Below are 25,703 nucleotides of genomic sequence, written 5' to 3'. Positions count from 1 at the left end.
TTACAGTGAACAACAAGGAGCAAGAAGGAAGGAGAACAAGGAAAGAATGCGAAATAGCCCAAAGAGGCCCGGGGGATGGGGGATGGGGGGGGGGGTGTGGAGAAGAGAAAAGATTCTAACGTCCAGATAGTTTTGACAAGACAGAATGAGAGAAAATTCGCAGTGCCCCTCCCCCACCTTGACAGACTGAGTCACGTCTTTAGTTAAGGATTCTTCTCCAGTTATAACCATCTTTTTTCTTCTTGGGTACCATAATTTGAAAGGGAGATTTCCAGATTAGTTCTCTGGAATGAGCACAAAGATATACATTTGCTTCTAAATTTTTTTAAAGAAATTGAAAAGCAAATACTGTGATAAAATCAGTTTGAGTGATTTAATGCAAGCAAACAGCAATTTACTTTGGATTTATTGAAAGCATTACATTTCTGTTATTACAACACAACATTTTGGATCTGTAAACCACTACTTACTAGAAGGTGGGAGGCTATAGCAGTGGAAAAGATAATTTTTATCTTCTTCTACACTTTCTGCTATTAATCATAGTAACAGACAGGATACCGGGTTACATGGAGCCTGTGTTTGGCCCAGAATGGCTGTTTTTACAGTGTATGGTTTTATGAAGTGATGAATTCTAGAATGAAAGTTCCAGGGTGTTTATTTGTAATAGCTTTTTTTTTAACATGACTTTTCAGTTACAGTAATGGTTCTAATTCTGAAAATTGAATAAATGGAAGAAAAAAAATGCAAAACAGTTGATTTTACATGAAGAAGAGCTAAGCTGAATTTAATTGGGAGTTAACTTTAAGATCTGTCTATGTTATGGAAAAAGACTTGCTTAATTTTTCATGACCTGAGGTTTGTTACCAAATATGATCTGAATTCGTATCATAGATAAAGCAAACTGTGGGTTCTGGTTAGCTCATCAAAGTGAACATGAGGGGATTGAGGGGAACTCTTGCAACTCATATATATTTTATTGGTTTTTAACCAAAGTTCTTATCGTGTCCAAGCCAGGGAAGGCATAAAATAGTAACTGACATCACCTTTGGCATATTGACATCATTAGTCTTAACCTTTCGTGTATTCTAAGGCATATGTCAGAAAATCCAAACAAATGGAAATGAAAATATTTTGCAGGCATTTATCTGTGGCTGCACTGTGCCTTGGATATAGATGCCCGTGATGTGGGGGCAAGCAAGTCCCAGCAAATAAGGATAACCTGAACTCAAAATGCCCACCGACCATTCTTGTGACAGGTCCCAGCAGGGCCTCTGTGGTCACCAAGTGCTATGGCCCCTTCATTGCCCTGGTAGCTTGTTCCCCTTCTGTCTTCGTGATGCCATCAAGCTCACCTTATGGCTGTGCTTTGCCACCAGCTCATGTCTGTAGATGAAACTGGACTCAAATACGGATGTAGGGCTGCCATTGATAAAGAATGAATATCAGTCTCCACAGGCAGCGTAATAGGAGACTGCACCTTGGATGACAGTACATTAGTTTTCTGGTCAACCTGTCATGAGTATTAAGATGGGGCCCCTTACTTTACCCCAGGGGAGTTCAAACTGCTTGAAACCCATCCGCTGTTGTGCCAGCTGTCCTTGGTTGTATTGACAGAGTTTGTTATCTAGACTTTTTGGTCACAGTTATTAAAGGCAAAGGCATAGGCAAGTGTTTCTGTGGAATTTCTGTGAAGTAAAGCTTCAGGCCAAAGGCCCTGTGACTAATCATGCCCCAGAAATACAGCGCTGCGAGAGGAAAGAAGTCATAAAAATGCAAGGCCATACTATGATCCTTTCCCAGTTATTACCAATGAAGTGTCATAACAGCCAATGGGAATGCTCTACTTGTGTCTCAGGAGCTGAGATCATCATAGTCATGACTTAGACGTCACTGATCACTGAAGTCAAGCCTTACACAAGGCTTATACAAGCTGCTATCTAGACCTTTTCAGTCAGATTTTGCAATGTGCTTCCAAGTGCTGTGGATTAGGATTTACGGTCCAGGTTTCTCAAAGGGCTTCCTTGGCACCACCTTTCCAACAAAATAAACGAGCCCCTACTGATATTCCTAAACAGGCATATAAAAAATGTTCCTCTGTTGTAAACCTTCATGAATGTTCTAAAGGGTCTATGAATGGATGAAACTCTGATCAGATGCTGAGGGAGTAGGTCATTTACTGCAGGTCAGCTTCGTAGCTTAGATGTACAGGAAAACACAGGGGGGCTGTCTTCACTAACCAAAGCATTAGCCTTTACCTCCAGGACAGTCTGACCAGAGGCACATTAGTTTCCGAAGGGCCTAAGCACCTAAACAGTCTTGGCTATCTCAGTCTAAATCTGTATGAGCCTGAGGGAAAGCACTTTGCTTTAGGGAAAAGCAGTCATCTGATTAAGGCATGAAACTGGGATTGGGTAGAAATTAGTTCAGTTTCCACATGAGAAGGACTTTTGGTCCACCTGTAACAGCTGTTTATTATCTCTGCACGTTGAATTCACATTATTAATCTTGGGAATAATACTCCTTTCTCACATCCAGGGTTTTTTAAGTCAACTGTAAGCTTCTTGAGTCAGGGTCTAACCTTACTAGATGCATCCATATAACCCACTGAGATGCAGCAGAATTTCTAGGCTATAGAAACTGTCTCAAAACACCCTAGTACGCAGAGAAGGAAACTGAAACATTACATGCATTATCACTCCAGCACATCCTTCTCCAGCTGCAGCTCTTGTGTGCTGCTTTGACCTCAGGTAAGTATTGGATGACATTAACCCGCTTACCATCCCTATCCAGTCAATAAAGTGATTTTCCAGTTTACATCAAGAAAGGTTTGAAGTCTTCCTATGGGCCAAGCTCACTTCATATGGGAATCTCTCCTCTGCTCCTCAGGCAGCACAGTTGCTAGTGTGGGGTGGTCTGGTTTTGGATAAGGGCCATGCATTTTCAAGAGGAGACCTCTCCAGGCTTGTGTTTTCAGCACAAGGCACCTCACTGATATGGCAAGCAGGTACTGTTTCTTTCTGTGCCGATGTGACTGAAACCAGGCAGCAGGCTGTGTGACCACAGGGCAGAGAAAATTCTTGTGCCCAAGAATAACCAGAAGGCAAACTGCAGAGCTGAGGAGGGGCTGAGGGAAGAGCAGGCTTTCTGGCAGCAGTAGTTCATCGAAAGTCCCTTTGTACATGCGAAAGAAACAGTCGTGCCCCCACTCCACCTCCTAATAATTCAATGTCTGTGTTTGTTGGCAGCTAGGAGGCTTTTTTTTTTTAACTTCACAAGAAAAGGAAGGTAGGATTTTAGCAGAATACTATGGCAAAGCACGTATTTCTTCTTCTTTCCTTCTCACCACCACCCCCACAACAAATCCCTGAGGTCAACATTGTAATAAACAGCAGGAAAGGCCCAATTTTCTGCACCTGTGCCTTGTTTGTCTATATATTTCTATAGGTGAATGGGCACTGGGGACGTAGAAAGGAAGTGAATTCAATGGATTGGTTTAAAAAACTCAGCACGGTAATCAGCAGGCACTCAGGTGAAATAGCTTTAAAACCCTGTTAAAATAGACCCAGAGTGAAACAGGGTGTGTAGCTACAGTGCATGCAGCTTCGGATTTTTTGAATATAAGAAAGTGGCATTGTTAAAAATCAGCCTCTGGTCAAGTAGCTTGTTATTCAGGACACAAACCCCTGCACCTGAAATCTCTTACACAGAGCAGAAGAATGATTTTGGTTTTAATCTCTTTTTTCATCTCATGAAAGTTTAGTGCTGACAAAAGTTACTAGACTGGCAGCCACAGAAAATTAGGTGCTTTTTATTTTTTTTTTTTTTTGGAAATAAAACTGTCTCTGGCATTGTCAGCTTCCCCACCCACTCTGACTCCTGGAAGGGCTGCATGGAAAGTGTCCGGTGCCTGGCCTCAGTGGTGAGACAGCCAGCAAGGATACCACGTCAATACCAGTTGTACTAACAGTGTTAGTGATATCTAGAGGGTAGGAAATGTCAATAGGACTACCCCCCTGCTCTCCACACAGGCTGCTATCTTGCAGCACAGGAAACCTACCCTCTGCTCCTGACCAGCTCCTGCTATAGTCCAAAGACATAATAAGCAGCAGGAGGTACATTCTGGTGCTAACTCCATAGTAACACTACTCAAACTAAGAAGACAAAATCTTTCCAAGTAAAAGGTAAAAATCTACCAGGAGGAAGTAAAAAATGGTTGCTAACAACTTAGACTGGATTACAAATTGTGTCAGGAGACTATGAAGGAGGAACAGGCACAAAAGTCTGCAAGGGCTGTTTGCTCGCTGCCTGGCAGACATAGACAGAAGACAGGTGGGCATTTCCTCTTCACACTACAACTGCCTTTACCACAAAGTCATTGGAGTTTGGGAATCTGGATTAGACTTGCAGAGCATCTGCCCTGCTAACCCCCGCTTAACCTGACTCATCTCTCTGAGGGCAGATGAAAAGGAATAAAAACATTTTCTCATGCAATGTTGCTCCAGGTTCCTTACATGTGTAATGCACTTTTTTCCCCCAAACAAGATATTGCTTTATGTGTAAAAGCTTCATATGCCAAGAGGTGCACAAATTGTCTCACATTTGGACTGATTTATTTTCAGAGTCTTTTTTAAATATTTAAGGGCTGTGATTTTTAAAGCCCAAATACTGCAAGAATTTATTTTCTCCTGGTATATTAGTTCGTGGTTGGTGGATATACTGTGAAAAGACCAGATCTCAGGTTGTTATGGCTCCTTGAAGGTTTTGAAAAAGCTAGTAAAAAAAGATAAACATGAAGGCAAAAGCCAAACTGTTTGCCTTCATTTGGGTTTGCCACTGGGTTATTTTTGGCTCTGTTGTTTATTCAAGTCCCTACTGAAAAGTCGTAGTATCCGCCCAGCTGAATACATGCTCACTTACACACTGCACGTCTGCAGATGAGCAAATTCAGCCTCTGAAACACTTCTGGTGTTAAAATTATTTGCAGTATGGAAAATTAAGACTGAAATAGAAAAGACCCTCACAATTTTTTCCTGATGCTACTTTCCTGAGGTTAAATGGAGCTCCAGCAAGCATATATACTCTCTATTTCCTTATTTTCCCAGAGACGTGGAGGTTTGGGGAGGGAACCTTTGCTATTGAACTACTCTTTTCAGGGGATACCAAGGTTTTAGACAAGATACCAGATCAGCAGAAGGGAAAGAATTTAAAATGCAGAAACAAACAACTCACTAAAAAGTGATCAAGTCAAACCTCAATATAAAGTATTGACGAGAGTCTCAAATAAAAGTTTAGTTTAGATTCAAGGAGATGAGAACAAGTATGAGTTACTTACATGAATACTTTTTTTTACTTTTTTACCAAAATGCCATTTAATACACGGTCTGATGTTTCTTCAAAATTAGCTTGAATAGTTTGGCTGAACACATGAATTCACAGTTGTGTGTATGTACTTAATCTCAAATACAAATACTCAACCACAGATATGTTTGTTCAACCCTTTGTTGACTCTGGTGATCAATTTTGAAGCCTAAATACCAGTTAACAGCACTGTAAATAACTCAGAGGCAGCTGTTTATTTACTCATTATATTTGACAAGTATTTTTATAAAAACAGGGGCATAGGATTAGCTTTGAATTGCTTTCTTGATACCGGAAAGAAATACCACTCACCTGAGCTTGTGTTTAGCAGGAACTATCCTGTATGCTTTAACTGGTTATTCAAATGTTCTCCTCAGATAGAAGAGCACCTGTGTCCTGACTAAGGCTCTTTCCCAGACTTATTGTGTAGCCTTGGAGAAATTGCTTCATATAAATATAAATATGATGCAATGGTCAGTTGGTCAACACCTTGATTTCCCCATCTATAGATTGAAGATGACTCTTACTTATGACCCAGACATAGGTACTAGCTTTAAACTTGCAAAACACATGACTACATGTATACTAACAGCTTTCGTGTGTGTGATCAGACTGAGTAGACTGGAGTCATTCAACTGATCAGCAAAAATAAGATGAAAAACAACCAGCCAGATAGCAGGGATCTCTATTTATAGATCATCCTCTCTATTTATCCAGGAGGAGCCTGATAAAATCGTCCTCCATTAATTTTGAAGTGGGCCAAACAGAAGCCTATTTGATATTTTTCTCTGTACCATCTGGCTGCTTACTGTCACTCACCAAAGCAGACATATCCTCAACCCATGCTTATCCCAGATTTCTCTCTAGCGCAGTCAACTCTAACAGCACAGAACACCTGTATTATCTCCAGTTCTTCAGCAACAGCCAACAATAACAGTAAGCAGCTGGATGTCGTAAAGGCCCAGATCTGTCATGGTATGACACACCGCATTGCCTTCGCAACAATAAAATTACTGGTGGGTCAGCAGAAACTGCATCCAGAGGTAGTTAGATCTACTGTGGAAGACGCTTCAGATGACTTCTGGATTGCAGCATTTTATTGCTCTAATTTATGACTTTGGTTGTTAATTAATAATTCTACTGTAAATTCAGTTTACAGCACATGGCATGACTGTTATGTCACCGTGTTCCTATAGCATTCTTAACAAGCCTCTCACCGTGATTCACAGGCGTTAACTGTTTAAGCCTGTGCAGTAGTTAAGGGAAGCTGTAGGGACCTCTTCACTCATTGCTGATAAGTAGCTGCCAGTGAAGTGACTGTACACAGCTGTTTGGCAGTGCATAGCAACACTAATCAATATCTGAAGACAAGGCATTTGTGTATTTCTTCCACCTGCTGAAAAGAGAAAGTGCTGTTCTTTAGACTGGAGTATTATATACATTCCTTTATATGAGGGAGGGAACACTTTTTATCATCATGATTTAGAAAGAGTTGTCTTAAAAAAAAAAAAGGGAGAGAGAGGGCCAGATTGCAAGATACTCAGCTTTTAAAATCAGGATTTTTAAAGCTATTTCCAGTCCCTACAGCAACTAATTTCAGCTTTGGAGTTCGAGGCTATTTGTCCAACACTAAGTAAGTTAGTTTCGGAAAAATCACAGAGTGAACTTGCTCCCACCAAAATAATTTTATATTTTTAGATTAATGTAAATAGAACCAGAGCAGATCTAAAATTCTGATCAGTATGTTCAGACCTTAGCTGAAAAGAAATTCGAGTGCTAAAAATGATTACTTCAGTAGGTGGCACTATTCCCTCTATGTCACACCTAAGTCAGCAGCCTTGCATGTTGCTCTGGGACTCAAGAGATGTAAAGCGAAGAACCCTGTCGATTGTGATTATGAAAGATCACTCATTACCCTTCCCAGCAGTGGTAGTTGCTGGTTCTTACAGTCTGATCACAAGACAAAAAAGCAGCCTGCCTTCCCTCTCTCTTTAAATGGATGAAGTGTTTTTGCTTGGTAAGTTGGGGTTTGTTTGGAAAGGGAGTCCTGAGATTCTGCCCTCAAAGTATCATGTATTTATATGCTGCTATTTTAATAGCTTCTCTGTTCCAGCCCAGACAGGCTGCAAAATCATAGGTCAAGTATCTCCCTAATACACAGACCAAGTTATTCTTCATCTTTAGCTTGCAAAAGGCATTGTTTAACTTAATGCGGTAGTAATTACAATGATTTAAAAGCAAGTTCAGGAAAGGCTCATTCTTATCATGAAACAAATAATATTCTGCTAGAAATATAAAGTCTGATAGTCACAAAGATCTACAACAGTGCATAAATACCTGCCATCCATTCCTGAAATACATTTATATGCAATTGCAGTTTAGTCACATCTCATCACTGTTAAGCAAGATAAACTTATATATTGTTGTACTAATTATTTATATGTGGCTTCACTTTACATTGTGATGTAACATTGGATTAGTTTTTTTAGATTAGCTATAGATGGCTTTTTTTTTCTTTTTTTTCTTTTTTTTCTTTTTTTTCTTTTTTTTCTTTTTTTTCTTATGTAGTATATTTATTTTGCTTGGCTAAGCTTCTCTCTTGCTTTGTTGATAACAGGCAAGCACAAATGTAGGACAATATTTGTAGAGGATTCTTGTGTCTACTGAGCATATTTGAAGGGAGAATTCCGCAAGTCAGAGGGCTACATAATATGGCTGCAATTCTAAAACATCTTTGTGGCATCCAGTGGTAATTGTGCCAGCCACAAATAGCACTTGGATCAGGTATGCTGTTTTTCCTATAGAACAATTAAAGAGAAAGTGTATTGTTTAGGAAGTGGCTAGAGAGTTTCTCAGTCAGGGAATTCCCAACTGAAGAGATACAGCCTGGTTTTAAAACTAACCAGATCCTCGTCTTGAATCTAGTTCCATAGGCTTTAATGGAAATACCTTTTGGTTTTCATTCCTGGTCATTCATCTGGAATGCAAGTTTAATACTGATTCGATGTGTTGGGGCAGCATCAGAAGACAGTAGTTAGGAGTCAACAGCATCAAAGCAAGTTTTCTGTAAATTCCATCTCCCTTTGCTGTTAGGGCCATCTTCTGTCCTTAATGTTCTGCCTATGAACATTCCTGGGTATTCACCACATAAGACTAAGAATAGTTCAACCATTTAAGGACCTAAGCTTACGCACAGAGCCTGCATGAGTAAAGGATTGCTGGGCTGGATCACTGTTTAAAAGTTCTAGCAGTCCATGTTTATCAATAACAAGGTAATAAACCAACACTATCTGATTTCAGCTTTCTTACCTTAGCAAAACATTAGTTGTTTTTCAAACTGAGACTCTGTACCAATACACGAGGAAACACAGATCTGTGTAATTATCTGTTTTCTGTTAGGCTCGATGATGATACTTAACCATAAGTCATGTATTGTGTATTTTCCTAATCTACCTTATCCACGTTCAGGTGATGCATGGGCATATACTACCATAGGATATAATAAAAAAAATTAATTAATAAAGAAATGAATTAAGGAAAAAAACCCCACAAATCTATAGAGGGAATTTAGAAATCCATTTGTAAGTATAAGCCTCTAGTAACATATTGATATATCCTTTAAGATACTAAATCAGTCTTCAGTGTTTTTCTGCCAGATGCCTGGATTCATGACAGCAAGCACTTGAAAAACTGATTTCTTCCGGCACTATCACAAGGGCTGTATCTGCCACCACGTAGCTTTAGTCTCATATCCTAGTAGATGACAGACCATTTGCAATATCCTGATGGTGAAGCTGCAACTTTTTTCTTTTTTCCTTTTCTCCAGCATCATGAAGCCTAACCTACTCCAAGTGCATGAGATTTAGAAATGAACATACTTAGAGTAGGCTGGTTGAGGGGGAAGGGGAGAGGAATTACTCCGTTTAATACAAAGTCTTCTCGTATTGAAGTATGCAGAGTTCATGTTGGAAACATTCCTCAGCACTCATAAGAGATTTCTTTATGCTTATTTTGAGGAAAAAAACATTCTTGTACTGACATCATGGTTCAGGAACAAAGATGTTGAAAATCATGAAAATTTGTAACATTGCAGGCTGATTATCTATGCTTTCCTAGTAAATACTTACCATTTTCATAGCTAAGTATTGACTTAAGTATGTACCACAAAACAGCGGTTTTCAGCTTGTGATCTGTGGCTCCATAGATGACTTATAAGGTGGCCACAGAAGCTAGTGGTGAATACTAAGTATGAAGTCAGGAGGCCCAAGTTCTTTACACAGAAATCCACACCCATACCAAAAAAAAAAAAAAAAAAAATTAAAAAAAAATAGTGGTCTGTTTGTTGACAAAGTTTGAAAGCCTTTGTCCAAAGAAAGACATGGAAATAGAAGAGAAGGCAGGCACATTCTAGCAGATTTCAAGAGATCCAAATGGTGAAGAGACCATATGTCTCTTGGCAGACTGGCATACAGTGCAAGTGTCTTAAAATGAGCAAACCCAAACACTGGGATGCTTTCTAAGCAACAGCCACATGGAGATTTGCGTGGGCTCAGTGGTGCTGCTAAAAAAGACGACGCCTTGGACAAGGCTTTGCTGCAGCTGAACTGCTTCTATGAATGGAAACTCGCTTCAGGTTTGCCATGTGGAGTTCTTTCCAAAGGGGAGCTGGAATAAACTGCTAGTCTGTACAGAGTCCAGATGAGGTAAACGTAAGGAAAGGAAGGGCGCACCAGGGTGAAAGGAGTTTGCAAGAGTTACAGCATAGGTAAGAAGTAATGTGGGAAACAGGGAGTGAGTCAAAATGAAACCATGCATTAAAATGTCAGTAGACATCACCTGACCAGTTCCCCCCACCCCAAATCTGTATTTTGATCTATGTCTCAAGCCTATGTATTACATCAAATGCGTCAAGAAAAGGAGACAAGATGTTTCCCTCAACATTACATACTAATGATTACTTCAGAAAAAAAGTCTTAAAATAAATTTGTTGAACTATTCTAATTACATGTTATTAGTACATTATTCCCACTATGTCATGAAAGAATAAAAAATAAGAAAGATCAAAATCCAGCTGGTAAAAAATTACTTCCTAAAAAAAAATAAATAAATAAAGATTAAAAAAATATAATATCTTACTATTTCCCTAGAACTCAGCATGTTTCTTAAGTTTGGGGTTTTGTTTGGTGAGAACAGAGCTTTACATATGACAAGTGGTCCAGCTAAATTTTTCCAGCAGGCTGTGCTGCTTGTTATATAGTATTTCCACAATGAAGAAGCTCCTGGTTCCTTTCCCAGTGTGTAGAGGAAAGCAGGCACTCTCTGTGTACCTATCCTGAAAAGGTTTCAAGCTGGGTTAGCAAGGGGCATACGTTACAGGCAGTTCAGACTGTATGTGACAGGAGTGACTCTTCTGCTTCCTTTCCTCACTGAAAACAAAGCAAATTAGGCACCTAAATTCTTCAAGTACTGCAGGATTAATCAGGATTGGGATCCTGTCATGGTCCTTAAACTAACACCCCCAACACAGGTACATGTGGGAGACTCGCAGTGGTATGAAACAGTCCCACAATACTCCCATAGACTTAGATTTGATCCAGCAAGCAGCACTACAATAGCCAACTACCTCATTTCTTCATAGCAGCAATCCTAGGTAGATCATGTAGAACAGAATTTAGTATAGGAGGAGCACAGCAAGACTGCTGGGGTCTGTATGTCTGGGAGAAGGGCAGGTTTCCCTACTGTCTTGTACTGTGAGTAGATACTTTGGTGGGCTAAGTAAAAACCCCATGGCTGTGCATTTCTTTAATAATAAGCTGTCCGATAACGCTAGGAAAAAAGCCAGCATAGACAACTCAGAAACTCTGAGTGCTTTCCTTTCTCTGACAGATGCCGGGGATCCCAGAGATTGTGTTTAGCCTGACAAAACAAGAGGCAGCCAGGTCTGATACCCAGTTACAGCGGGTAGGACAGTGCCCTCACAGGGACTGCAGTCTACAGAGATGCACCCCAACAAGTGTCTCTGTAGGAAAGGACTGTCTCAGGGCTCTGTCTGGAGCAGAGGGAGCCACCTTGTTTTGGACAGTCTCTGAGGTTGCTCTGAAGAGAAGAGAATGACCCAAAATGCTCTTGGAGGACTCTACTGGCTCCCTACCCTGAAGGCAGCCACACCAACTGTATTGAAAGATCAGACACGAGGAGTAACTGATCTGCCCCCTTCCTATGTCCCTCTGTGCATCAAAGCTTGCCATTTCTGCCAAAGCTAAGTAGGTGGGTGGGCTGTCATAGCCACCCTGACTGTGTGTGCATGTGTATTAAAAAAAGGGGAAAAAAAACCAAGAAAGAAAAATAAGATGTTTGAGATGGGCTCACAGGAGTGTTAGTCTCCAATGCTGTTTTTCCTGAGAAGAGGCTTTGGTAAGTCAGCTTCCTTCCAAGTCAAAAGAAGAGATCCCTAAGAGCAGAGAGCTTGTTTCCAAGTTTATGGCAATCCAGAATTTCAATATAGAGGAAACCCCATATGTTTCTCTCTTTAGCATGGTGGGAATGAAATGTACAGAGAGATTGCATGAGGTCTAAAGGAAGTCTCTAAAGGAGGCTGCGAGCTCACTGTAGTTGGACAGCAGAGCTGAAGGCTAAGGTCTTATGCTGCTCTACTGGTCCACCACTAAGAAAGAGCTGGCCACGTATGGAGTCAGGCTGTGCGAGACACGTCTCAGGAGAAATATCAAGGGATGAGTAGTGACTGCTTGGTGGCATCAAGTTCCTGCCTGTGCCCTGGCATAGGGGAATTCTTAACTGTCTCCCCATTTTTGTCCTCATCTTAGATTGCCTGGTGTGCAGAAGTGTTGCGTCCAGACCAACCACAAGCCTTTTGCAGTCCCTCTCCTTCACCCTCATTTCACCATGTGGCATCCCCTGCTGGAGGGAGACACGGATGAGGTGTGTTTATGGCAGGACAGGGCAGTGTTTGGGAAAGAGGACAGTTTCTGTGACAGACACTGCAAGGGGGTGTCCCGAGGGGGGGCTGTTTACAACACTGATACCTCAGCAGCTGCTTCAGACACAGCCGTGAGTTGTCAGTGCTTATGGGTTTATGGCACTTTCATCACCATCTGTCACTCCTTTAATGGCTTGGTGTACACATCTTGCCACCTTCCCCTGCCACCCCCATGCTCCCCCGCTGCATGCACACACACACACGTTGAGGAGCTCAGCCATATGGTGCTGAATAAGCCACGCTGCACATCTTCATCGTCTAGGTCCGTCTGGAGGGACTTCAGGCAATAGTACCTAGATAAGGTAGCCAAAGTAGCCCAGAGTTACGGTTTAAGAGTAGAAAACATAATATTACCATACTAACATGAGATGTGGCCTGTCCCCATTCCCATCTCTATGGAGGTGTCCGCCATCCTAATGTGGGCTTTTGGGCATTGATGGATGTTTGGCTGAGTCTTCTGCAAGGACAAGTAACCTAAAGGTTACTCTTTGTTTATACTTTGTTCTAAGCTAAAAAAGAATAAAAATCATACTCGTTGTTCAATAAAACTCTTTGTTTATGTATACACAGACACACCCCAAGGCTTAATATCACGCCCTTGCCAAGGAACATATGTTATTTCAGCTTGCCACATTTTAATTGCAAAATCCAGGATGTTCTTTTCATTCGTTCAACAAGAGAAAACTCCAAGTGAGCTGTAACCATCACAGTCCCCATGGCTGTCTTCCATCACTAATCTGTGTCCGTGCTGCAAGCACACATGGTTTGAAATCAAAGCCTTCTTAAGCCTTGGAGAAGCACCCTCAGAAAGTAGCAAGATCTGGTTTGCCATGCCTTAACTTTCAACTCGTGGAGTTTTTAAGGCCTGTAAGCTTGATGCTGTGCATTATACTGTTATCTATATTACCTGGGCGAGGGGGTTGAGGGGGAGTTTGTGGCAGAGAGTAAACTTCACTGTAGCAACTTTTTTTCCCTCTTATGTGTTCCTCTGATTGGTCATTTGATTATAGTGAATCCCAAAAGGCTCATGGATTAAAAACAAAGGCTGGTTTGTAAGTGAACTTGCTGTTGATGGATTAGGGCAGTGTGCCGGCTGTAACCAGATCCACAATACAAGTTCATTCATTTGGAGTGCAGCTCTCGACTCGCATTACACTCTCTCTGACTCGGCTCTTTACCATCCAGCCAGTGAAACTTTACACCTCTACGATTTTATCACAGCCTCAGTTCACCAACAATGTGTGTCATGCTGTGAAAAATATAACTGTATGGTGCAGTGCTAACCTTTCCAAAGACCCTGTTTTGGAGGCTGTCACTAAACAGATTTGTTTGTGTGCGAGTGTGTGCGTGTGTGATGCATATACACATCTGACAATCAAAGGCTACCACAACAGAGCGCTCTTATTTGCTAAGTTGACGTTTCACAGTATGAGCCAGAAAAGTTCATTTTGGAGCACAGTGCAATGTTTGTGATATTAATACCAATAGACGCCTTTTAGATTTTCAGTCTGAAGCCAAACATTCAAGGATGATACATTTTTATATCATCAGTTGGGAGGCAAAGGAAAGCATGCCCACATTTCTGTGATATGAAGCAGGGAACTTTCACCCCTGATTTTTTTTTATCTCACTCACTCTCTTTGGCTCACGTGCCACTCTGAGCATTCCCAATCCTTGAAGAGTGCGATCTTTAAGAGCTGTCATTACACTTCTCAAGTTTGACAGAAGATAAAAAGAGAACAACTGGTTTTAATCATGACAGATTCCAAGTCCTGGAAATCTTTCCAGAACGTACTCCCAAGAGCTGACGTTTTCTGAAAGCCCCTTCTCCTTTCAGTGCATGTGTGCATATTCACACAATCCAGAGATCCTCACCTCTAGATTTTTCCCTTGCCAAAAACTGTCCCTAGTAGACAGGAAGACTAAACCACGATGTACTTTCTCAAATTATGCATGATCAACTATTTCTATGGTGGAAGCAAGCCAGAGCTAGGAATGCAATAGCCCAGCAATGTGGAGCCCCAAAGAAAAGTATTCAAGCCAAGACTGTGCTTTGCAAGTAGTGGTTCTGCCTGAGGAAGAAAATGTCCTCCAAGGCCCATTTCTACTCAGTGTTCTCACCAGTGATTTATGCAACTCTCATCTGCTCCTCTTGCCTAGAATTAGGTAGTGTCAGAAATCTTACAGACAGCTTTTCCTGGTTTTACTTCTAGGAGCTAAACATATCCTTTGCATATATCAAAGAGAAATCCAAGGTACAGAAAGATTATTTGACTTAGAAACACAGAAATCCACTGTGGCAGAATGAGTTGTGAAAACAGCTTTGTACAAATTTCACTTTGGTCTGCTGCAAGAGCTTGACTGTGCCATGAGACTAAAGTACACTGTGATACTTGCTCTTCCATTGAGGAGGTGGTTTATACCAGCTATGACTTTAGCCATGCAAGGAAAAGTAGCAAAATTCACCAAAGCTCTTAAGTTCTCTGTAACTGCTACTTCTAGCCTTTCTCCAGTGCTGCCCTAGTTTCCTCTTCTGTTATGCATTGGTTCTGTCTTGGACAAAACATGACAGACCATGCAGTACCCACACAATTATCACATGGCCTGAGTTGTCATTAGGGCTTTTTTTGCTGAAACTTTGCAGCACTTTCTTACTCATTCCTTTTTAAGTTTCTAACAGACGTGGAAATGAGACACAAAGAAGGTCTGAAGAACAGCTTATGAAATACTTTTAGTGAACAACCAGCTCCTGTGTTTTATTGCCTTTGCTTTACAAGGATAGGTATTTTTATATTAACTGTTGATGTTTGTTGAAATTCTGTAGAAAAATATTTTTCGAGTTTTGTTAACCACAAATTTGACAGTTGAGACGTTGACTGTTGGAAAATGAATTTGATTTTTTAATTTAAAAAATGTGGGTTTTTTTTCATTTTGATCATTATTTTTTCACAGAAAAATAGTTTCTTGACCTTCTGTAAGCTCCATTTACAAATTTTTGAACAGATGAAATTATGCTAGGACAGCAGTATGAACCAGAGTTTCTTGTGTGGCCTTATGGCTGGATTTGGCTGGTATTAAAAGTTAGCTTGTGTTTTCTCTGTAAGACAAAAAAAAAGGCCTACTTGAATAAAAACATAGGGAGTGAAATATGTTCCCTTTATCTGCTTTGATAGTACAACTGTGGAGCAGTTTTATGGAGGAGACAGGAATCTCCCTTCTCTGTGTTTTGAGCTTAGTTTTAGGTTACTCAAATTAAACAGCATTTTATTACTTGGCTTAAAATTTTTTATTAGTAACTTCAAGCATTCACAGTGGAGCCAGTTTTAACATTACAGCAATCTGCAATATTTGGGCTTGTCTCCACTGAGAAATTAAATGTAGCCAAGAGTCTTATAGTAAGAAGAAAAACACAGGGGAGAGAGTAAGCATAGTACATGTTTGGAGTATTTAAAAACAAATGGACAAACCTTCAAGCATCAATGCCTTTTAGTTGTCAAATTAAGCCTGTGGAAATGCACTGGGCTAGAGGAGCCTATTTGACCTGAATTATTAAGGAGTCACAGCCTCATTCTTCTTCTGTGGGACAGTACTTAAACCAACTTCACACCTGGTACTTTTGTTGCCATTTCCAGTAGCAGGGTTCAACAACTGAGTGACTGCAGACCAAACCAAGAGTCACTGAAATCAGTGATAGACTTTCCTGAGACTTCGGTGAGCACTGGACATTGCCATTTCCAGAGATGGTGCAGATTAGGCTATGGATGAATGCTACCTATATCTCTTCACCCTTGTTGTGTGGGCAAATAGAGGTGAGGTGTCAATTGAATGTGTCTCACCAGAACCACATTCATACTAGAGGGAAACACACATATCGTTGACAAGTGTTACCTGAGTTGGTCGATGCCTTTTGATAGCTGTGCTATCACAATGATGCCTACTAGTGCACTTTACAGTACAAGACATAGGACCAGCACTTGTTCAGACCAATCCAAGGACAGAGCTGAGAAGGCAGAGGTAGTTTTAGGTTTAAAATAGTTTTATTTTCTGTAATGCAAGTCCTGTGTTTGAAAAGCCTTAGAGTTGTTGATAGATGTGCTGGTGTGGGTAAGTGCACGGCTGCCAGCTGCTTCAGATAAAACATTGCATGAAATTGTGCCAATTATATAACTCTAGTTTACAGACTTGGAGTACAAGGATAATTGTGGTTTTATATGAAATCATACATTCAATATATTGGACATGCCTATGTTTATAAGAATTCTGCAGATGTGAGGAAGCAGTGATTTTACACCACCATACCTGGCCATGAGCTCTTTGCAATTAGATATCAGAAATGTTTATGCAATATGCATTTCTTATGCCCTTCAAAAAATTGTGATTCCCAGGGAAACTGATTTAGATTTGTCACTGTTTTCAACCTTGCCACAGTTTAACTACTCATAGTATTCAAAGATGATCTCATTCTGTTTGTCTTTCCCTTGTGTTAATTTTTGAGAAGTAATTAGTTCCAGACATCATTTTTCTGTTCCATCCATGAGTTTTGTCACAGATTTGTAATTAAAGTTAAAGTTATTTATTTATTGCCTACATCCTGGTAATTGCTGGTTGAGTCTAACACCCATTGTAATGCATTTTAAACATGTGGCTTTGGCTAGAACAATTTGAGAGGCCTTTATTTTCTGTGTTTATAATTGTATTTGTTCCACTCTTTGCAGAAATGAGGCTGTCAGACCTTTCAGAAACAACCCCATCTTCTGTAAAGTGGGTACATTACTCTATTTCTTCCATTTGCGGCTTCATTAAGTCAGGCTTTACAATATAGTTGAGCTTAGAGATTGTTTCATTGTTGAAAAATTTGAGATTACCTTTGATGTCTCCAGTTTATAAAACTTTTGACTTATTTGATTTGTGCCACAGTTTAATCAGGATCCTGCTTCTTCGTGCAGTTCTGTCAGGCAGTCAGAGAACACAGAAATCCACTAGCCCATACATAAAATTGATCATCCATTTTTTTAGATCCTGTTTAGACTCCAGCAAAGATAGTCAAGTAGCACTCTGCTTCCAGGTGAAGGAAAATAAAAAAGTGCTGAGCCAAAATCTCTCTCCAAGTATGATTTTGCTTAGAAACCCAAAGAAAACCTGAAGTAATTCCACTCACTACTCCACCCAGAAATCTTTAAGTCTTATGTATTTTATCCAGTTCATGGCTCCCAACAATCTCGTGTTGTTACTGTCTTGTGTATCATGCAGCATTAGGAGTGGTCTTCAAGTTGCTTCTGTATCTCAGAAGGTAGCAATCTGGACTTCTGGACTCTCCTTTTGCTCAGACTGCAAATTGCTCAAGCCCAGTGGTGTGCAGCTGAGTAACAGTGGAGATTTCAAAGTCACAGCAGAGAGAGTGGTATGAGCTGAAAGTGTTACTTCTTTTAGTCCCTGCCATCCCTATATTTCTGTACTGTACTTTTCCCCATCTTGACTGCCTAGGTATGATATTTAACAGAGACGCGTAAGCTTGTACTTAATCATACTCCCTCTTTTAGAAGCGGAGTGCAACTCAGCTGATTCTGCTGGTGAGCTGCCGCATTTAAATATATGTAATATATATATGAATGCATCAAATTATATAGTTATATACATATATATGTTACTAGTACCTCCAGGATAAACAATTAGCTACAACTCAACATTAAGACTTTTTCAAACACCTAGCTCTTGATATTACACATTCTAAACAAACTTTCACATTTAAAAAAATCCAGATCTTGGAAAATGAATGGTTAGGAGGTCCAGTGAGTCTCTCTCTATTTCCAGGAAGCCTATGTCCTATCATTTTTCTTCAAGCTGCTGGTGCTGTGCAGTGCCCTAATGTTGTTTATAAATGTACACACACACAAGTACTTACAATGATGAAATGAAGAGCCATAATATTTTTCGTTCTGTTATTTTTTTTTAAAAAAAAAGGAAAAAAAACCAATCAATCCCAAGAGAAAGGTATGGGGGATTTGATTCCTGCCGAAACAGTAATTTGCGGTGCCATTTAAGATGCCCTAGGACATTGTAGCTGGCCTGTAGCCTTTTTTCCCAGAAGGGCACAGATCTTTGACACATCCTGTGTCATGTTTAGTACAGTAAGAGATGTTAGATAATGAGGGAGTCGAGAGTGTCTCTAGGCAGGTATTTTTAAGCGCCTTTATCCCTATATTTGTCTAGGCAAAGAAAAGTGATTTTGCTTCTAGCAGGTGAAAATTTTACAGGTATTTTGATGGGACTTAATAATTGCCATACATAAAGATACCTTGTGAAATAGCCCAGTGGAACATAACAGATCTATGAGATCAAGGTTTTTCATCATCCTGTTAACAGTTTCCTAAGAGCTCTGGAATCAAAATGTTCCCAGTCTGTATCCATTCCTACTCCACCCTACTCAGCACATGCATAAATACTTTTTTTGGAAGTCCCAGGATTCCCAACCTTACCCTGCAGAAACAGAGGTGATGATTGTAAACAGATGAGCTTGACAAACTCAAGAGAGAAAACAGTGGGAGAATCTGTGAATTTGTACGAAGCTTATCCTTATATACAGGATATTTTCAAGATTCATTTCTTGAGTAGGAAATGGCATGAAGAAAATTACTACAAGTTTTCACTCTCTAAAATAAGGAAATAAATATGGAAATATTTCAAGTAAATGGGAAAGTATAAAGAATGCACATAACAAGGAAATTCTAAAAGCTAAAAACTATCAGCTGTTTAAATGTGTAGCCAGTTTATCCAAGGATACCTGAAGCAATGATGTGAAAGCAATAAATGATCTTTTCCCAGCTAACAAATCAGTTTGTAATGGGTGAGGCCAAGTTCTTATCTGCACAAGAAAACAGAATTGTGCCAGCATCTGGGTTGATGAACGAGTGCCAAACATCAGCTAACTGAAAGTATCTTGACATGTAAAATGTAATCAATGCAGGCTCATTCTGGGGCTGGTTAGTCCCTGTTTCAAGGAGTTATGGTCATGGTGAGCTGATCCCCTATGGATAAGTCTTGCTGCCATTGCAATTTGCCTAAGTTCAGAAATGCTGTTGAGAGGTTTTGTCTCCTAGACAAGGTCCATGCTGAACATCTTGCTCTGAGTTGTGCAGATGAGGGAGGTCATGGTGGAGCTGCTCACAAACTCTGCTTGGCTTCACTGCTGTAAGATATGCCCCCAGCATGGCCTCTTGTCTCACACCATGTCAGTTCCATATTTCACTCTATCTAAGGTTAGCCAAAGGTACAGTAAAGAGCAAAGAGGCTGCAGGATGGCTCACATGAGGAAGACCTTTGGCAATTTCACTACCATTGCTATTAGAAAGAACTACAATGACTATAATGACATTGTTTGTTTGAGTGCTATCCTGCTCCCGAAGGACAAAAAGCAGCCACCGAATTGGATCTTTATAAACAAGTGTGGGCAAGATGTTACAGGTATTCCCCTTAGGGATGAAATCCTATTGGCAAAGCACTACCTATGGCTACATCTGTATTATTTATGTTAGATGAAAAAAAAAAAATAGTCATTGAATTAATTCCTCTCACACCTTTCATGACCCTGAGGTCTGTTGCAATGTTCCTGTAATTGCACAATTCTAATTACATAGGTGCTGCTGACATCCATATGATTGAAAATGTGTTTTTTCAGGACAAAGCACAGAATAGTTCTGCAGCGAGGGCATTAACTTAATTAAGGATTTGATTTTGGACTCAGCTTTCAACTCTGACACAGAACTTTTGCATGACATTGAGCAAGTCATCTAGCCAGGTTCTTCTCGGTAAAATGTGGATAATGAAAACCTCCTTTTATTCTGTTGGTAGTATAAATGCTTTCACTGTTAAGAATGCTTTAAAAATTTCTGATGAAAGCCAGGTACTATTACTAGGATGCTCATGCTGGTGTCTTTTGCATTTGTTCCCTAGTCTGTCTCCTGAGGTTACTGAAACTTTTCCAGACTTCTGGCTAGCTTCAAAATAATATGCTAAAAATAAAACAAATAAATAAAAAAATGTACAAAGACAAAGCCACCGCCCTGCACATAGACCATTTTATTTCTCTTAAGCGTAGAATTCTCAGTATTTCAAGTCAGAATCAGCCCCCTTGGATCGTCTGTTTGTGTGCAACTTCACTCCTTCCCCTCCCCCCAACAACTGGGAGAAAACTGATCAGAAATCCTTACACTTAAATATTTCTTTAGCTTTTTCTAACACTTTGTGCCCTGATGTGAACCCTGTCTTGACCCAAGTCCATGTGGGGTCATGACCCACAGCTGGAAAACAGTGGCCTAAACCTAAGACATTGGTCAGGCTCCTTCTCAGAGGTGACTTGACAGCTGTCCTCTTCTGTGGGTGCGGTGCATTCTTGGAGAGGATGCTCTGACCTGCCAATCATGAGATGCTGTGTTTTGTCCACATCAGGGAGTTTGCCCTATGGAGTTTAAGGAGGAACAAAAAGCACACAGCACAAAAAGAGGCTTCTGTTTAAGCTCTTGGCCTGCCATGACTCCTGGGACCTCAAGCTGTTTTCTTACTTATTTCATTTTTATCCTGAAATGGCTCAGATTCTAAGATGAGATTTCTCTTTAACATGACAGTCATTTTGCATTGATTAGACGTAACACTACAGAAGAAAAGAGAATGAGATGTCAGATAAAGACACAAATGTAAAGAAAGCATAATACTGAAAAGAAGGCTGTTGTGTATTTTGGATGTCCTCTGAGAAAAAGTTCTGCAGTACTGGCAGTAGCAGTGACAGGTTGAGTCAAGGAGAGCAGAATGTAACAGAGATGATCGGCAACTAAGAAAATGAGGAGTGGATGGTGGTAGAAAAGGAAAGCACTAGGATCGCGTAAAAGAAGAACTAAATGGAGCAGAAGCATTGAAAAACTTTATCATTGTCATCAAAGTGGAGAAGAGACACAGAAAGGAAATAATTGAGAACATGTGGCTCAAGGGGGGGGAGGCAGTCACAGCTGATTTATTTTTGCTAAAGAGCAGGTGAGATGATATTAACGCACAGCTGACATAACTTCCTTTCTGTCCACTGGCTGTGCTATAGAGAATCAAGCCTGCATATGTAAGCTGTCAGTGATGGACCTGTCAAGCACGGGTATGCCAGGTTATAGTCTTCATTCTCAGATTAGAGTTTATTGGTGCAGGTAGGAGCTCAGGTAGAACCTGGCAATGTCTGGTGTCTCCCAAATAGATAATATATTTTCAGCTACCTATGAACCCATTTCTTGCCCCTGTGATAGGCATCAAAATCAAGGGAATTAGAACTTCTTCTCTCAAACACATCTTTTGGTGTATCACAACTCCTCAAATGCCTTGTCCTTGCTGCTTGTTCTAAATCCTTGCCCCTTGGCCCCAGTGCTACCAAGGGCCTGAAGGACATTAGGTTAATAGCACTGGTTCTTTACTTTCCAGGTTCATTTCCTTGGCAGAGTGTCCGTTGTGTTACCTCTTCCTGGAAATAGGCGCTTGCAGTCAAGGACAGTTTGTTGTAGATCCTCAGACAGATTTGGACTTCAAGTTTACCCAGGAGCTTAAACACATCTTGCTCCCGAAGCACAGGTTTGTGGCTGCTCTGGCTAATATCCCTCTTTGGGGACACCTGAGTGGCCAGAGCTGACGATGAGCAGACAAGGTACTGAAATATTATTGTTCGCTCTCTTTGGTATGAAAATAACACACTGTGGAGAGTGGTTACTTCATCTTTCTCACCATTCAACAACATTATTTGGATAAATATTGCCCATGATCTTTATTCTGCAGTGGTCTCTTGACTTCTGAACTACAGATACGTCCTGGCTAAGCTTAAATTTGGCAGGTACCTCATATAATCCAAGCCCCTGTGCCCTCCTCACTGAATCCCCTCCCGTGCTTCTCACTCCTTTTCTTCCCTCACCCATAGCTTCCTGTCTGGTTATTTTGTGTCTAGGAATTTTCCATTCACTAAACTTCTGCATGTTGAAGAGACATTTGGAGAAGGAGTTATCTTAAACTTCAGGCAACTTCCTTAGCAAACATATTGTTTAGTCACAGTTTAATTGTTAACTTCCAATGCCTTCTATTGTTTTGGTTTGATGTGTATTTGCTAGGGACATTACCAGCAGAAAGGGCTACAGCAAGACATGCTCTCTGTTATGACCATTTTCATAGCTTCATTTCTGTTAGTTCAAGAGTGTTAATGCCATAAACAGGTTCCTCTAAATAACTCCTCCAATTACTGTTTTGGGGCTTTTTTTGTTTTCAACAAAAGAATAGGTTTTTGGGAATATAGTTGGTCACAGCATCAAGCAAAGGGTGTCTGTTCTGAGAGAAAAAAATCTAGTTTCAGGCAAAGATGTGTGATTGCTATTTTGTCCTTGAAAATTAGTAGCACTAAAAATACCAGTATTTCTGGGTAAAAGGGGCGCTTTTTGCTTGTCACACATTCTTAGTTCCGATATCACCTGACAAGGAAACTAATATGTATCTAGTTTAATATAATACCTAGAGAGAGAAAAGAGATGCCTTTGGTTAGCAAACTTTATTGTAACAAGATAAAGGTCAAGACCTTATTAAGAGCCATGAAGGTTCAAGAGACTGTCCAAATGGTCACTGCCTGTTCTGTAGGATTAAGCATCACAATTTGATCCCATTAATGTCACAAACCAAGTCTCATATCTCCATTGTACGTAGAAGTCAAAACCAAAAGTGATCCTAACAGATGCAAAAGCACTCTGGTTTCCACAGAGCTGTAATTCCAGGATTCATATTGTCTTTACCTGGTAGAAGCACTAGGGAAAAAAAGTTTCAGAAATACCTGTTTCTAAGTGTCTCTAGGCATTGACAATTTAACCTTTATTCCCATGATGGGGATTCTATTTTAGCTATTTCTCCAGGGAGCTTTAAGAACCACTAGGATGTTAATAACTTTGATTTTCAAAATATCTTTCTACAATCTTAGTCTTCTGCCTATTTCCACTGTTTTCTTTTAGACGGTGTACTATTTACATTATTTGTCTGCTCTTGTAAATCCACACACAAATATGTGTGTATTATAAAGAAAACTGGTCATGGGGTGGTGGAGGAATAGAGAAAATATTATTTGAAAGAAAAATAAAGCTCAACCAGCTTTCAGGATTAACAGGATTTGTGTACACATTAACAGGTCGAAATATTCTATCATGAAGGAAATGAAAAAATGAAATGCATATATGTTTGCGTATTATGAGAGTGTCAAATAGAGGGAATTCAGTAAGAAATCTGATACTCTTTGTTAGGAGAGCGTATTTGGTAAATCATGTTTTATAGTTGAACATGGATTAGACAAGTCATAACTAATTTTTGAGATTTTGACTGAATGGCAATATTTTTTTTACATGTATGACATTTTAATCAACTTCATCATTGAACTGAAGGCCTATTGGAGGAGGAATTTCCATCTAACCTGTCACTGTTTTTTAACAGTAAGCAAAAAAGGAAGAATGAAATGGTCAAGAAGCAAATTTCTAAGTTAGACAAGGCATGGTGAAACATAATGAGATAATCAAATTGGATGTTGAGGAGGAAATAAAAACATTTCTCATGTAACTGATTTGGTTCCTTTTGATACAGTGACTTTCATACACTGGAATACGTAAAATGCTTAATCAACTTCCCCTTATTGGTGTAAACCACATGATATGAATGGTCTGCTCATGATTCATTAAGTCCTCTGAAAAAAATAAAGCTTGATTCAAATGCTTCAGCTCTCCCTTGTTAACCTCGTTAGTACCCAACGAATGGCAATGAGCTGAGAAAGAGCAGAGCTCATTTTGCAAGCACCCTGATTTACAGATACCCCATGCAAGGATAGTATGTTTGGAACATTTATTACAGATGTCGGAATCCTAAGTCTTTAATCACTATGTTGTTAATTAATACTCTATTTTACTGTCACTGGTTGAATACTGGATGTGCAAAATTCCACATGTGAAAGTACTTAATGTAATCAGGTAATATATTAGTGAGGTGCTGCTCAGCTGTCAGTCTGGTGGAATGTCAAAGGGTGCCAAGAAAAGCACCACAAGGACAAAGGAAAAAACATAAGGGAGGTGGGAAGAAGGGTGAGATCGTGGGTAAGATATTCTTTAGACCTGGCCAATAAGGGATTGCGTCTCCACCTAGATGTACTCTGGGCCATGCCTTAAAGTTCCATTGCCCTGCCTTCTGTTGTTGGTAGGAAGTGATCTCTCTCTGAAGCAACCAACTGCACAAGTGTACTATATGTTTCTGACTGCACAAAGAGCTTCTACAAAGTAAATAAGAAAGAAAACAAAAGAGTGCATGAAGGTGAAATGTCTTCCAAATGACAGACTCTTTCTGGATGGAGGAACAACTGACAATTTCTACCGTTGTTGTTATAGAGAAGGATATGATGAAATGTTAAATGTTGGTGTGCAATACAAAAGAAAGAATTCTGAGTAATTCGGAGTTAGGTAGGTTTCCACTCAGAGAAGCAACCATTTGTTCAGAGTTAAGAGGGGGTGGGTTTGCCTGTAAGCATCCCCGATCTTTTAAGATTATTCAAGAAGACTGTGTGCTCCATGTTCTTTGTCATGTGGCCCAACGTATCCTTCTTCCTCTTGAAAAAAGCACACCGTGCCAACAGAGAGTGTGTATAAGTTAGGAATTAAGACTCCTGCCAGAGTCCAAGAAAAGAGAGGGATGCCTGTTCTCAGAATCATTTTAAGCAGGAACCTAAGCTATGTGCTCTGAATCATTCCCTGAAGAAAGCCATTTATTTCCCTTTAGAGTACATGGTCAGAATCTGGACACTTAGGATAAGTGCATGAATTAGTGCAGAGGAGAGCAAGAGTGGATGTTGGTTCATCTCTGCAATAATGTTTTGGTTTGGTGGTTCTGATTGCTGGATGTATTATTCTAGAAAGCAAAGAAAGTTAAAATAAGATTAAAGAAAAGCTAAGCTTGTATTGCAATATTCTTAACTGTACTATAGCTTCAGGCCTCTGTACGCATGCATGACGGTGGCCTCTGTTCACCACAATCCTTGTCCTCAAAAGAGTTGCAAAATATTAAACTTGTTAGCTGTCATGATATGGTCAATAATTTTCAGGCAGTAAGAATAGCTTAGCATGAAATATACCCGAATAGTATAACAGTTACTTTGGTAGTAATTAGACATAGTTCAACTGCAGCTAAAAACTTACATCACTTATGACTGCTTTAGTCTCAGCTTGTGTTTCACACATGCGGCTTAGTAGTATTTATTTCTTTCATTTCATTACCTGTTCAGTTTTTGAAATGTGATCAACAAAAAAAGTGACAATGTGTT

At 40.0% G+C, this 25,703-nt stretch overlaps 1 protein-coding gene across 4 annotated transcripts in view; it reads left to right on the top strand.

Moving 5' to 3' along the window:
• Positions 1–25,703, top strand: part of LOC104066628 (potassium voltage-gated channel subfamily KQT member 1) — a 488,485-nt gene that overhangs the window by 321,319 nt on the left and 141,463 nt on the right. The window contains exon 17 of one of the 4 annotated variants that reach the window (XM_054079182.1): positions 12,183–12,311. The exons of the other annotated variants lie outside the window; for them this stretch is intronic. Coding sequence (XP_053935157.1) covers positions 12,183–12,296 — 114 coding nt within the window. The 3' untranslated portion in view covers positions 12,297–12,311. Of the gene's footprint in view, positions 1–12,182; positions 12,312–25,703 lie in introns of those variants that run through there. 4 annotated transcript variants of the gene reach the window in all.

The sequence above is a fragment of the Cuculus canorus genome, chromosome 1 (assembly GCF_017976375.1).
Source record: "Cuculus canorus isolate bCucCan1 chromosome 1, bCucCan1.pri, whole genome shotgun sequence".
Lineage (NCBI taxonomy): Eukaryota > Metazoa > Chordata > Aves > Cuculiformes > Cuculidae > Cuculus > Cuculus canorus.
This window is presented reverse-complemented; position numbering and strand designations above follow the sequence as displayed.